This window comes from Branchiostoma belcheri, unplaced genomic scaffold (assembly GCF_001625305.1).
Source record: "Branchiostoma belcheri isolate BF01 breed outbred unplaced genomic scaffold, Haploidv18h27 scaffold3, whole genome shotgun sequence".
In the NCBI taxonomy this organism is placed as follows: Eukaryota; Metazoa; Chordata; class Leptocardii; order Amphioxiformes; family Branchiostomatidae; genus Branchiostoma; species Branchiostoma belcheri.
This window is the reverse complement of record NW_017803909.1, coordinates 6,738,245-6,752,778: the sequence shown is the minus strand read 5'-3', so window position 1 is coordinate 6,752,778 and position 14,534 is coordinate 6,738,245. Positions and strand designations below refer to the sequence as shown.

Below are 14,534 nucleotides of genomic sequence, written 5' to 3'. Positions count from 1 at the left end.
TGGGAGCCCCGGTATACAAGTAGGATGGTACCCAGGCTATGAATTACCGGCCCCGTTTTCTGAAACAGCCGAAGACCACCAGTTCCACCCAGTCTATAAGCCAGCTACGGAGGCTAGCTTCCTCTCGCGACACACACACGCACACAAAAAATATGGACTGCGAAATGTTCTCAGAATGACATTTGCTCAAAACTTGAAACTGCAACATCACGTTCCGACTCACGATTCCGACCGACCATAACCCCCCTAATCCTAGCCGCCGGCTGGCATTACTGAGGCCAAGTCTACCGCGCTTAGCCACGCGTATAACCAGGTATTGGCAGATTAAAAGACCGTACAGTGCCCTTTGATTTTTGGCTCGGGAGAATTTGATTGAGGACTGACTTTTTAAGTTGAAATAGCAAAGGTGACATAGCTTAACCTTTACAAGATCAGCTCCATGCATATGACCTTCAAAGAAGTTCACGTATTTGAGTTGCACTGATGCAGAGTCGAGGAGTGGAGAATTGAATATTTTTTCGGCATGGTCCCTTTATGATAGGGAATACAATTCAGGGAGAAGTCGGCTTTAGAAGCGGTACCGATTTACGTTGCTCGAGAGCTGGAGATTATCAGTACTATTCACCGCTGTAAGGATGACATTTACGCATGAGCTTTGTCGTTGGTGGAAATTCTATCTAGTGGTGGTGCAAGTAGGCTTTAAATTGAGCAGAGAAGGATGCTGATCTAGGTGACATATTCACGAGTGACATCATTATACGAGTTAACATTATTAATTAGAAAACTGTACATGTGCCAGCCGTTCCACATGGCTGAACGAAAAAAGTACAAATTTTCATGTGAAATATTAGGATGTGACAGATATCAATTGCTCACGTGGAGAAATTTGGAATAATAATGACAGCTCAATGCAAATATTCTACACGCTCATCCAATATATTAATTAATTGAAAGCTAATAAATGCATGGTATAATATAGACTGTCAGAGTCAGACCACTTTTGGGGGGGGGATCGGTATTGTAACCAAGCCTGGGTGTCATCCGTTTTATCATTAAATGGGCTCCTTAATTATTATTACTCTGGCTGCCCGTGGCTAATTATAACCTGTTTCAAGTAGAAATAAATCAATAATCAATTACTAAATTATATTTTTAGTACTAATATCCGTTTATAATTTGTTGCGCTCCAAAGTGGTCAAGGCGTTCGTAGTTGAATATTTTGTAATCAATGCTCCACATAGATTGCCCTCGTTTCCGCAAAGCGGTAACGTTAGCTGGGATCATTTCCTTGTTTAATCAACGGCTTCCGTGAGGATCGATACAACCAAGCCACAGGGGCATTTACCATCTGTCAGCCGATATTTCCAAGAAGTATTTCCCCCTTTTTTCGCTCATGAGTCATCTTAAATGATCACCTGTTGTTTTTCTGGGTACCCGTGGGCCCAGACAGGTAAGTGACAAAAGAAGACAGATGATTGGCAGAGAAACTGAAAGTCTTTTCCCGCCAAACAGCTGATTCGTACTGACCAACCAGATGCCGCCGTTGATGAATAGGTAATCAGGCCCGGAACTGAGCGGTCTCGCCATTTTCAGCAGCAGACAGATCGAGCTCCAAGTAGTGTAATCAAGGCAGGTCATTGCAGCAAATCTAGGCCCATGAGTTGAGTCTGTGCGTGCAGCAGAGATTTTAGCTTACGTCTGTAGATATGTCGCACTCTGGGTCGTTGTATACGGGCGGGTCCTCCCTATCCATGGAGGGTCCCTCCGGCGATGGGACTATGGGGGAGGAAGGCGCTACAGCGAGCCCAGAACAGGAGCTCACCGGGCAAGAGCTGAACAAGATCCTGAAGACGCTGGAGCTCGGCACGGTGCTGACAAAGTTCTTCCACAAGAGAAAGCCAGAGAACAGGACCTTCCAGGTGAAGCTGGAGACCAGACAGATCGTCTGGAGCCGGGCGCTCGGTCGAGTGGAAGGATCAGGTAAGAATGTGTTACCGGTCTTGGAGCTGACTTCACGTTGTTTTCCGGGTTCCTCTCACATATCGTTCAGGTCGGGGTAGTGTTATGTTATATGTTATGAGTCTGCACTATGAATAAAAAAGCCACAGTCTTCCTCTATGTACCTATAATATTCGTTATAAGGCTCAAAAAGCATTAATGTTGGCACAGTTACCGAAACTGTCCGCAAAATTAGTGCTGGATTTTGTTGAGGAAATTCTGTTGTGCAACTCATGGAAAGTGTTTGAGTGGGGAGGGGGGCGGGCAGGAAGATTTGCTTGCTCTGGACAGTATTGGAGTTTACCAGGGCAATTTCGCAGGCCAGGCGGCGTGTTTGTTCGCGCAAATGTAGGCGGGAAGAAGTGTTTGCACAGCGGAGGGCCAGGGCAGGGAAATAGCTGGCTACATAACCCTCACAAGTCTGATACTTCCAGCTATTTTTATCACCACAAACGCCACTTTTATAGGTGTTTTTACCGTGTTTTTATCACCATGATATCAATGACAATAATTATACCTCATCATCATCACCTTCGTTAAATTCATTATGACAACATAAGTTCAAGGTTTTATTTCATGTTTGTGTTTTTAATATGATATATCAACTTTTGATAAAACATATTGTAAGCAAATAAAACAAGACATCTTTAATACTTGATGTAGATATAAAGTACGGCATTGTTTATTGACATCACTTCATCTAATATAGAGATGTTATGATGAGGTTTAATGTTGTGCATGTTGAACTCCTGTCTGTTGAAGTATCATGCCGCATGCCAAAATTTCCGCTAGTGGTTGTTCTGACCTTAACCTTAAGGGTGAGGAAAAGGACCACCCAAATTATGGTCAGGTAGTACACACCCAGGTTATGTGTATAGAGCAAAGCCATTTACTAGATATCTCAAGTCTTTTCTGTGTCACACTCAGCAAATATTGGACATTTGGGACTGTCTAGGTGGTTTTTGTGAGTCATGTGATGGAAGATTATGTTGCTTGACTTCCTTGATGTGAAGGATAAGAGCATACTAATGGTATCATTAAAGCCACATATATTTCCTAGGCCTCAGAGATATATGTTATTGTAACTTTTTAGCCTTACACTAGATGTCAGTCAGAAGGACCTCTAGTCTCCTAGATGAAAGTGTTGTTTACATGAGAGGACTCAGTTGCCCATATGATACTGCAGTGTTATTGATTTGATTTTGGACCAATGGTCATTACCATTCACTCCAAGTGTTCCCGGATCAAACCATTCCTGCTCTATCATATGAAGGGTCTCCTTGTCTGCCCCCTCCTGCCCGAACCCTGCTCGAAGGAGGACCTGGAAGCCCTGACCCCCAGTGGAAGGGCATGTGCGAAGTACTGGAGGGGAAGAGTGTAGCAGTGAATGGTGACCTGAGAAGAAGAAGATATGAGGGGTGTTTTGTTTCAGTTCAGGACAACTGGATAGCCTTAGAAGTCTTCAAATACAGAACTTTTTTATTAAACAACTCTCTAAAAGTTACTGTACAAAATTGTGCTTGAACGGTTGTACTAAATATGTTTTGTTTGAACACCAGTGACTTGTGGGTTTGGAAGTAACTACTGAACGACCACCCCTGTTAGAATGGATTGGAATGGTCCAGACTCTATTGTTTTGCTGTGCACTATCAATATTATCAATTTTGATTGATTAGATATCATTTTTAAACCACAAGTCTGGTGTGGTACCCCCCTGCCATAAATATAAAAATAAGGGCCTGCAAAGTGCGTTTAGAAATGGAGTAGAGATAAAGTTAGTCATTTGTAAGAGTTCACTGAGGATTGAACTCCATTGATTTTGAATATATGAAGGTTGATTAGTTCTTCTACAAGGATAAGGAAATGTTCAGGTTTCCTGCAATAACCTTGAGTGACCACTCCAGGATTTTGTTTGTATGAAAATGGACACAAATTGGGCTATTGACGTCAAGGTATTTTTAAACTGACCATTAAAATTGCAGAAATGGGCTGTTACAGTTACCAGACCCATGCCTCTTATTGTTCTTCTTTTTACTTACTGTCCTTTACTGTCCTTTACTGTCAGCAGTTTCCACTTTGTATACATGCACTCTGTGGCACTGTGCCATAGAATCCTAAGTTGTCATTGATATCAGAGATCTAGTATTAAGGACTATATGTGCATCGTTGTTGCAATTGCGTATATTGACACTGATCATGATATGTAAGATTAAGAGTCGTAAAATCTGCTCAAAAATCCTATTTTCTGTTTTCTACAGTACTAAAGCATGATTTGGTAAGTCCCAAACAAAAAGTATCTATTTTTTTGACACACTGGTAGGTGTGTACTTTGAGCCTTGACTGGTACATGTACGTTTATGTGAAGGTGATAGGTGATAGAGCATGGTAGTTGTCTGCTGCTCAGGTGCTGTTGCAAACAGGAAGTGGTGGAACCTCATGATCAGTCAACACTGAAGTTAGCATCCAGTTCGTGTACAGATTACCAAGGTTGGCACAACAGGTTCTAGTGCCCTGCAGGCATTAGGTAGATAAGCTGTCAATGATTAAGACTTTATCGTTACAAATATTTATAAAATCTCATTGTAGTCTTCCAGTTAGCCTGCAAAGAAAGGTAATAAGAATTTTATTGTAGCCATTTGATAAGCAACAAACACATTAATATTCTTGCAACAGGAAGTAAAGACAGAGAATCCTGACTGAATGTTACCTTTCTGCAAGGTGAGACAATATCCAGGGCTCCACCTAGATCCCTAGAGGATTAAAATACCTGACAGGGCAGTGACCCCATCTGTTACAAATATGTACAGGGAAGTAAAGTCAGTAAATCTGTCAGGATATGTCAACCACCTGCTGTTATTAGTTCGTATGGAGATTAAGAGATAAAATGCAGATCCAATGTTTTATGGTCATTGCTTACATTTCTCTTTTTAGTACTTTTATAACTATAAGGAACTTAAGGCTCGAAATTCATTTCTGGGAATAGGTAGGTTCACTGGTTGGGTGCACAAAAATTGTTTGGGTGCACCATATAAATAAAAAATACCGGTAAGTAGAATAACAGCAAAAACTAATTATGTTTCATTTCTAAAGAAAAATACTACAACAAAGATTTTTCTTATTTTTCTGATACTTGTTGACAGATGTCATCATGTCAACAATATACATTTAACATCTTTACATAGGTAAACCTACGAAAATATTTGGGTGCACTGGTGCACCCACAGAAAATAATTGCAGCTCCAATTTTTGGTGCACTAAGGTGCACATGCACTCAGTATTTCCAGCCCTGAAGTAAGAATAAATCATATTGGCAGCTGGTTATGTTTGTATATGTATCGTATCTTGCCAAACATTTGCCACAGGAAACAGTCTTCCTTATTTTGTGACCTTGCTTGAGGTCTCCACAGTTCAGTACCAGCTGTGAGAAAAGCAGCCAGTAAGGAATCACAGAACCAATGTGATTTCAGAGCAGCAAAACTGGAAATATTCTGAATAAGGCAATCTTTATATGATATTGACACATACTGCATCAGATTAGCACATTCCAGTCAGTATTTCATACTTTGGATATTTAAAACTGCAGAAACGGTAGCCTAAAAATCAGCCAAGAGCCCTTCCAGTAACCATTTTCCGTCAGAATTTTTGCTCCATGAGGGTCAATATACATTGGGATAGTGTGATTTCAACTCAGTATGTAGTTACTAGTAAGTGACTAGAATGTTGACTTTGAAAATTCAGATTCCCAAGCGATAAAATTACATTGGATGCTCCTGAAACACTATCAAAACCATACAGCTCAGTAGTCCGAGAGCGAAAGGGCAAAATGTAACTGTAACTGTTATATCAAAGACCACGGAATAAATGGAAAAGTCTGTTCTGGACTGTGTGTGTTGACACATTAGCAGTTGTAGCATGTAACGTTACATTAAGTCCATCACCAGCCATTTTATATGGTTGAAGCCAGCTGTGTGATTTTTTCTCTGAATTCAACATCAGAAAATATGGCCATGGGGGAAATTTTATACTGGTTGTTAGCGAGCCAAGATTAATGGAAGGCACCAATCTTTAGACAAGCATTGGTGTAGAATGTCAACAGAGAGAAGTCCAGACCAATCTCAGTCAGCCCAATTAATGTGGGGGTAGCATTAAGGTCTAGGGAAGAATGCTATGTGTGTCCTCGGTATGGAAAGCCCAAACCTCAAACATGCTCACAGGGGACCATTACGGCAGGATGGCTCACATGATATGCATAACCCAGCTGCTTGTTTGCTCTTATCAAATTCGTATTGAAGATTATTCTAAAAGGCAATTTAGTTCTGAAATAAAATTGCGAAGTGTCATTCTTGTCAAAATTGAAGAAGTCTAACTAAGTTTTTTTGGGCGCAATTCATCAAGCTTTGGTTAAAAGTTTGATTAATAATATTTAGTTGTAAAATCCTAAAGATTACAATTATTGTTAGATCCTAGGCTCACCAAATGGATATTAAACATGGTGAAAAAGTGGCAAGAAAAAAAGAGAAGACTTATAGTGTGATCAGTTGCATGTGCTGCACTAGAAGTTTACATAAGTCATGTGCGTTTCGGAGAACTTCTGCTTCGATTCCGAGAATTGTTATTGAAGTCTTGGCTTTGGGGGGAGACTAGGTGAATGACATTTGGTTTAGACGTCTGCTCCAAGGACAGGGAATTACTTAGTGCAAAAGTCTAAGTATTACTACTAGTACCAAGAATGTTTTTCCTTTAATTTGTCTGCTTTTTAAATTTCTGCAATAGAATTCTACACAGTATTTTGCTTGGGCCCAGGAAAAAAAATTGTGTTTCCTGTTTCCAGACCGACCCTAGAAAAACCTGCTGACCGTAGCCTTTTTTGGGGGTGGACCCCTGCAAGGGACATAATTTTTCAAGCTATTTGACCTTTTGATCTGACACCTGAGTGATGAAACATTGTACAATAGGTTTTCTAACATTGACATTGAAAATACTTACACTGTATTTTGATATAAGCAGTAATTGAACTCAACACTACTTAGACTACTGTATTATAAAACTCTTCCAAATGTGCAGCCTTATTGACAGAAAAACATCTTAAGATGTAGAAGTTTTGAGTTTGAATTACTTTGAATTTGTGTGCATTAACTTTTGATTTCTTTTCTTTGCATCAAGATGGCTTGGGTATGAATTGTTTTGTTCTACAGTCCTCATGCTACATGCATGCTCTATATTGTTGAAATTTGTGGAATGGAAGCATTTTTCCTGGACAGAGCATCTTGTATTGCTATTTTGTTAGTGTTCTAGTACTCTCAATGTCCGTTTCACTGAAAAAAATTTGCATATTGCATGCAGCCTTTGTGTTTTTATTAGCATATTACAGCTTTGCATGTTTTTGCATGTGAAGTTGTATTTGGTACATGCTGATTCAATAAATGAGGATATCTGTACATTGTACATTTAGGCCATGTTGATTTGATTATATGGATGACATCCTCTGGAAACCCCAAAACTGATGCATGTGTGCGAATAAAAAAATAATTGGCCCCCAAAAAGTTCTTTCATTATGAAATCTACGTGGTTATTAAGATTGACCAAATGACACAGAGTATGGTTTAGCGAATACATGTACTTTTCAAATTCATTTCTTTACATTTTCGTCTTTTTGGTTTGATTTTGCATTCTAGCACATCGGTATCATTTTCAAAATATTTTGCAACTTACGGTATATATTTGCTCATTTTGCAACTGTTTTGTACAATTTACAGTATAGTTGAAAACTTTTTTTTTGGAAACTGCCGAAAATTAATGCGCGCACGGATGTCATCCATATAATCAAATCAACATGGCCTTAGCTAAGTAACAACCACACCATCTTCAATAATCCCCCATCTCCATCTTGTCTTTCCAGTGGACCTTAGGGAAGTCAAGGAGATTCGTTCCAGTAAGCAGTCTCGAGACTTTGAGCGTTTCGTAGATGAAGCCAAGAAGTTTAAAGAGTCACAGTGTTTTGTGATCTGCTATGGTACAGACTTCAGGATGAAGTTTCTATCACTTGTTGGTAAGTAGAAAACTTAACTAGAAAACTAACATTTGCAAAGCAAATGCAAAATGTTTACTTTCGCATATGGTTTGCTCTGTTAATTCATACTCAAACACATTCACATAATTATATGCTGACACGAGTCTAAAGCCCTCCTACTATAAAATTGCAACATGATGTAACTCAACACCAGTTAAACTTTTCTGTGATGGTTTGACTTATTCCATGCAGCAAGAGTAAAAAGAGGTGTTACTTTCTAGATGGAAAAGTCATATAACATGTACACACAGTAAATCAAGGTTTACCTTTCAATCATGATTGACATATATATTTGATACCTGAATCTCCATGCCTATAATGATTTATGAGCAAGTTTGCGATTAAGTGTCGCTTGTCTTTAATTTTCTAGCAATCAGTCCAGAGGAACAGAGCCTGTGGGTCCGAGGGATCCGATATCTAATAGACGACACCAGGAAGTCACCCTGGCCGCTGCAAGCAGAAAGGTATAGAGCTTTTACTTCAGAATGTATGATATCACAGAAAACAGTAGGACTACGGTGGGCAATCTTGGCCGCAACCATTTTTGTTATGGGTAAGATTTTGCTGGTATTTCTTTTGAATGTGGCTGTATGACAAAAATGTTTTTCTGTTTCAGATGGCTACGAAAGGAGTTCTATGACATGGACAGAAACAGGAGCAATACGTAAGTTAGTGCTTACTACTATTATGGTATAGCATAGCCTTACCCTGTTACAAGACAGACTGCAAATTCTGTAACAATTAATGAGTTGAATATATATGAATCGCATTTTATACTTGACTGTATATTATTATCTCATGTCCTCCTTGCATGGCTCAGAAACATTTTTTTACTTGTTGGTGTGAATTTTTATCTTTATAGAGTGACCTTGAAGGACATCATGGCGTTCCTTCCCAAGGTCAACCAAAAAGTGAGCAACAAGAAGGAGCTCAAGGAAGAATTCCAGGTTAATGACTTTGAAATAGCTTCAAGTAGTCAATTGCTTTTGCACAATTTTATTGCCAATATTTTGGTACTGCTTTAGGCCCAGTTCATAATTCAAAATGTGTTTTGGTACAATCCGAATTGATATGGAATATATTTTGCGTTGGTGATTCAAAACTTGCAACCACACAGGAAACGGTTTCACACCTAGAATTGACTTGCTTTTGATACGTAAACCAGAATTTCTTTGAACACTTCCTGGGAACCCGGCTCATAAAGCAGAGAGTTTAGGCATCAAAATAAATTGCAACGGAACCGGAATGTTCCCAAATAATTCAAAATATTTTTACAATTTGAATTAATTTGCAACAGATTTTGAATCATGAATGGGGCCTAAGGTGTCATAAGAGAGTAGCCGGCCCACCCAATGATAGATATTAACAAGTTTTCTTTTTGTGTTCCTTGCAGAAAGTGGACACTGTGAACAAATCTGAAATATCATTTGAACAGTTCAAACCCCTCTACTACAATCTCATCCACAGAAGAGAGGTATATTTTGGATATCCTTGTCATTTTAGCTGATCTATTTTGTGGATTGTTCATGGTTTGATAATGTAATAGCATAATAGCAAGTGTAATGACAAACTTATTCACCACTTTGGTGGAGCATAGCTATTGTCAGTTTTTGTCATTTGAAATGCCATTTTAAATTTTCTTTTCAGATCGAAGACAAGGTCTCAGGATGTGTTAGTGATAGGTTTGGAGCTTTTTTGTTCTGTAGTCATATCTCTTATATAGCTATTAATGAAAAAAGCAACATTGATAACCAAATTAAGAAATCTACAGAAAGTAGGTGTAAGTAGAGAGAATCAATATTATAGAAAAAAGATTTCTACAATTTAGTGATAAGAGAAATTTCAGCCAAATACATTGGGATAGTTGAACAAATCTGCAAGGGAAGCTGATCATTTTGCCCAGTTTTTAAATATCACAATGGACAATAGTCACTTGTATTCATTTCAATTGATTTTGAACATTGTTTGATGTGTAAGAATGTTTTGATCTAGAATCATCATCATATCATATCCACCATAACATATTTCTTTATTCCTACGGTAGTGGAACAGTGACCATGGCAGCTTTTCAGAAGTTTGTATCTGAAGAACAAAGGGTAAGAACCATAATGTATGATATCGTATATTCCTGATTTACTGTCTCTAGCTTAGGGCATTGAATAAGACTGTAAATAAGATTTCATGCAGTGAAATATGATAGATTGGCCTGACTCTAAATCTATTAATGGGAGTACACATGTATCTGAGAACCTTAGTCTTTGCCGATTGTTCTTGCACTTTTCTCTCTCAATGTCTTCTTTGATACTCTTTACAGGCAGCTAGTGAAGGTACAGCTCTCAATCCCTTCCAGTTGGAAGAGTATGTGAAGAGATACTTAGATGATCCCCTGAGACAGGCAGTGGAGCCATACTTCACTGCACAAGAGGTGAGCCTCTTTGTATAATAATATTTACTATATTTATGTTTACCGAAGGAAAACAAATTGTTTTTGCTCAGTTTCCTCTTCTTCTTCTCCAAACACTAACCTCTGACCTGGTCAATGACCTGAACCAGATGTCTGTTACCATGGTAACTGGTGTTGGGTTACATCATGTTGCAATCTTATATTCGGAGGGATTTAGACTCCTGTTTGACCATATATATGAATGTGTATGAGTAAGAATTAACAGAGCAGACCATGTGCGAAGGTAAACATTATGCATTTGTTTTGCAAATGTTACCTTTCTAGTATTTACTATGTTCTTTTTCTATTTCTTTTGTGAAGTTATGTTGAATATTTTAGCTAGGGCCTAGGAGTCAAATTAATCTTTTGATAATCTGTCATCAAAGTATATATCATTAGAATGATACATGTGAATTCTGATAGCTACATGGAAGAATTCTATATCACCATTACAATCACTGTTTCAACTTGCCTTGCTTCTGCTGAATGATTTTTTTGTTTCTTCTAGTTCCTAGAATATTTGTTTTCCCGGGAGAACTCCATCTTCAACGAAGCCAAGGAGAAGGAGGTTCACATGAACATGGACCTGCCCTTCTCCAACTACTGGATAGCCTCCTCCCACAACACGTACGTCTGTGGCACCTGACATGTTCCTATGTAGCATGGAACTAAGGGCTTTAATTAAAAGTTGCATGACTGAAAAAAAAATGTCACTTCATATTCATAGGCCAGTTTATTGACATATATAAAGTATCCAGTGGTAGAAATACTTTTTTTCAGTGTGCTGCAATATTGAAGAATTTTAAAATTTAGCTCTGCAATTCAGAAATACTTTCTGCAAATACACACTTAAAAGTCCAGATCTAAACCCATGGCATATACAAAGTCACATGTTTGCAAACATTTTACATACAAAACTACTTGACTGTATATTAAACTTAAAGAGTTAGTAGTAAACACAAAAGCTACAAACACCATTGAACCACTAGCCTGATTTTTTTCAGTCTGCAAAATTGCAGGTTGCTTAATTTTTCTCTGCATTATTGAAAATGTCTTTGCAAAATGCAGACTGCAGATGGGTATTTCTAACACTGACATCTGATGAAAGATTTGTTTTTGCATGACTTGAGCCCAGGCAGATTCCAAGATTAAATTGAGCCTTGGAGCCATCATGTACAAGTGACATGTAACAGCACAATTTTAGATTACTATCAAGCATTAAGATCGAACACCCTTATATTATCTTACTGTCATGGGCACATCTTGTAATGCCAGCTTTTTTTTCAAAAGCACTCGCATCTCTTCTGTGCAGGTATCTAACTGGTGACCAGTTCAGCAGTGATTCCTCTGTGGAGTCCTACGTTCAGGTCTTGCGCAAGGGATGCAGATGTGTGGAATGTAAGTATGCCACAGAGAGAGTCACATGACGAGTATAATATTGGGGTAACCATTACTGATGATTTTCAGGGTACAGCATGCAGTCAAGAAATGTTTTCTGATGTTGTTGTTTTGTTCTATTTGTAGTGGACTGTTGGGATGGTCCTGATGGTATCCCTGTGATCTACCACGGCCACACCCTCACCAGCAAGATCAAGTTCCTGGACGTCATCAGGGCTGTACGGGATCACGCGTTTGACGTCTCAGAGTTAGTAAACCTTTCATGTGTTTAATAAGCCTTTTCGTGCAGCTGTAGCAAAAGGCAAAGGGTAGCCAACAGTAATACTTTGTTATAGGAGGGCCTGCATGGGGGGTAGTGATTACGGATTACGAAAAATTTTCGCCGCCAATTACGAATTACATTTAAGTCTCAGAGCTGATTACGACATAACGCTTTGCGGCCAATGTACCTTTACAAATGACATTGATTTTTGAGAAGGCTGCCTACGGATTACGAAGACTAAAAAGGCCTGATTACGCCTTATGAAAAAGGGCATTCAGGCCCCCTTATAGCGTCCATGCAAGAGCAAACTTCTGTTAAAAATATATGATGTGGAAACTGCTACTCTAGTACAGAAATATCTGTACATACATGATTGCTGTCTCATAGTTGCATATCTAGTTCTAAGATATTTTCCATGGATAAGGTCTAAAGCTAAGCTGATTGATACCATATGTCATGTGTAAGAGTTTCACTTATTTTAGTTAAAACACACGCTGGGCATTGACAATTTTCAAGTCTACATTGCACAATTTCTGTTGCAGATATGCAGTCATCCTGTCCATAGAAAACCACTGCAATATAGCCCAGCAGAGAACCATGGCCACTCTCCTGAAGGAAACTTTTGGAGGTCAGTATACGTAAATGTGTAAAATTTTTCAACTTTCAGTGAAGAGAAAAAAGGGGTTTGTTTGAATTGTTATAGATCTAAGGTTATCTTTCAACAGAGCTTGTACAACTAGAAGCCTGCAAAATTATTTTTATTTCAAAAGTTTTTAAAGGGTTTCCTCAAGCAGCCTGACATTGAGAGATATTGTCATGTGTTAAGCCTAAAAAATGTCATAATTTGATTTGTCAATGAATTATATCATTTGTGTATTTACTAAAATTCTTAATTCAATTCAGAAATGCTCCTGACCCAGCCTGTGGATCTCACTGCCATGGAGCTGCCCTCCCCCAATCAACTCAAGAGGAAAATCATCATTAAGGTGGGTGAAGTTTTAAATGGCTTATTGGTCAAATAGCGCTGAATTGGTGCAGGGTTTACAAGCACATAATACACATGATACATGTAAAATATTTGCTCCACACACACTTTTGTGGTCTGTGCGGCTGCCATTCAGCGCCACCAGGTGACCTCAATACGACTTTCCCCAACCAAAGTTAGGTACCCATACACACCTGGGTTGAGTGAGGAAAGTCATGTAAAGTGCCTTTCCCAAGGGTACAATGTCGAGACATGTCCAGACATGTGCCGGGTACAACTCGGGATCGAACCTGGGTCTCACCGTTTCATAGTCTCGCCGTTTCATAGTCGAATGCACTATGCCACCCAAAATAAATGTGGAGCCCAGTTAGATGGCTAGTTAGTTGTATTGAATAATTTGTAAGGCAGTTGATTTTGTACTCAAGATGATTGTCACTGCCTTTATACTGAGCTAAGACCATGATGTTTTTTTTCACATCAACTTTTGTCTCATTTCATCCAACAGCACAAAAAGCTCCCAGATGGCAGTGATGACACAAGGACGTCTGCCAGTAACTCCCTTGAGGAAGGTAAATCATCTTTTCTTGTGTAGTTGGAATATGCTAGCTTGTACGGAAAGACAACATGTACATGTACTACCAATGTGCTTGTTCATACGGTTCAGGAGCCAGGGGATGTTTTGCATGATTCAGTTTAAGGATTTGAAATGAGCTGTTCTGTTGCAAGGCTTTTACATGTAGTTGTATTCAAAGTAATCAAATTGCTGCTTTATAAGCTTTCTGAAGGCTTATTTGATTTGAAAAGTTCTGGGATGGAAATGTTTTCTTAAAATCCTTTAGTGATCCCAACTGCATGCTAGTATTTTTGTTGCCCTTAACCATAATTCTTGGACCATTGCCTATTTTGGTTTTCTACCCTCCTTGCTGATATAAAAATTCTGTTACCCTAACAGTAATTTAATAATAAATAAAAGATAATTATCCTGATAAATGCATCACTATGTTCATGTGTACTTTGGCCTTTATAACTAGAAGTAATCAGAGTATGGACTTACTAGTTCACAATTCTTTTATTATTTTCATTTCATATTGTGTCTCGTGTTTGGCCAGATGAAGGTATGATTCCATTTTCAGCTGGTGAACCCTTCTTGTGTTAAATCACGTTGTTTCTGTCTCCCTTGTTATTAATCTTCCAGGGCTTTAAGGACTTCTTGTACAATGGAATGCATCACCATCACTTGTTAAATTGTCCAAGAAACATTTAAGAAATATTTCTTCATTACGCTCCTCCTAACACACACTCCCTAATGTTTTTAATTGTTATATAACATAATTATAAGTGCATATTTGCTTCTAATGCATGATAGAGCAATCACTGT

At 38.6% G+C, this 14,534-nt stretch overlaps 1 protein-coding gene across 4 annotated transcripts in view; it reads left to right on the top strand.

Annotated features, from left to right (window-relative positions):
• Nucleotides 1–1,555: 1,555 nt before the first annotated feature.
• Nucleotides 1,556–14,534, top strand: part of LOC109473767 (1-phosphatidylinositol 4,5-bisphosphate phosphodiesterase gamma-1-like) — a 27,686-nt gene continuing 14,707 nt past the window's right edge. For 2 of the 4 annotated variants that reach the window (XM_019773802.1, XM_019773800.1), the window contains exons 1-12: nucleotides 1,556–1,980; nucleotides 7,898–8,047; nucleotides 8,439–8,532; nucleotides 8,685–8,732; nucleotides 8,931–9,015; nucleotides 9,462–9,542; nucleotides 9,716–9,750; nucleotides 10,113–10,164; nucleotides 10,383–10,493; nucleotides 11,020–11,138; nucleotides 11,824–11,909; nucleotides 12,036–12,156. In XM_019773802.1, coding sequence (XP_019629361.1) covers nucleotides 1,707–1,980; nucleotides 7,898–8,047; nucleotides 8,439–8,532; nucleotides 8,685–8,732; nucleotides 8,931–9,015; nucleotides 9,462–9,542; nucleotides 9,716–9,750; nucleotides 10,113–10,164; nucleotides 10,383–10,493; nucleotides 11,020–11,138; nucleotides 11,824–11,909; nucleotides 12,036–12,156 — 1,256 coding nt within the window. In that variant the 5' untranslated portion in view covers nucleotides 1,556–1,706. Of the gene's footprint in view, nucleotides 1,981–7,897; nucleotides 8,048–8,438; nucleotides 8,533–8,684; nucleotides 8,733–8,930; nucleotides 9,016–9,461; nucleotides 9,543–9,715; nucleotides 9,751–10,112; nucleotides 10,165–10,382; nucleotides 10,494–11,019; nucleotides 11,139–11,823; nucleotides 11,910–12,035; nucleotides 12,157–12,713; nucleotides 12,800–13,074; nucleotides 13,158–13,661; nucleotides 13,726–14,265; nucleotides 14,272–14,534 lie in introns of all 4 variants that reach the window. The other 2 variants (XM_019773799.1, XM_019773801.1) reach the window with 2 other exon arrangements.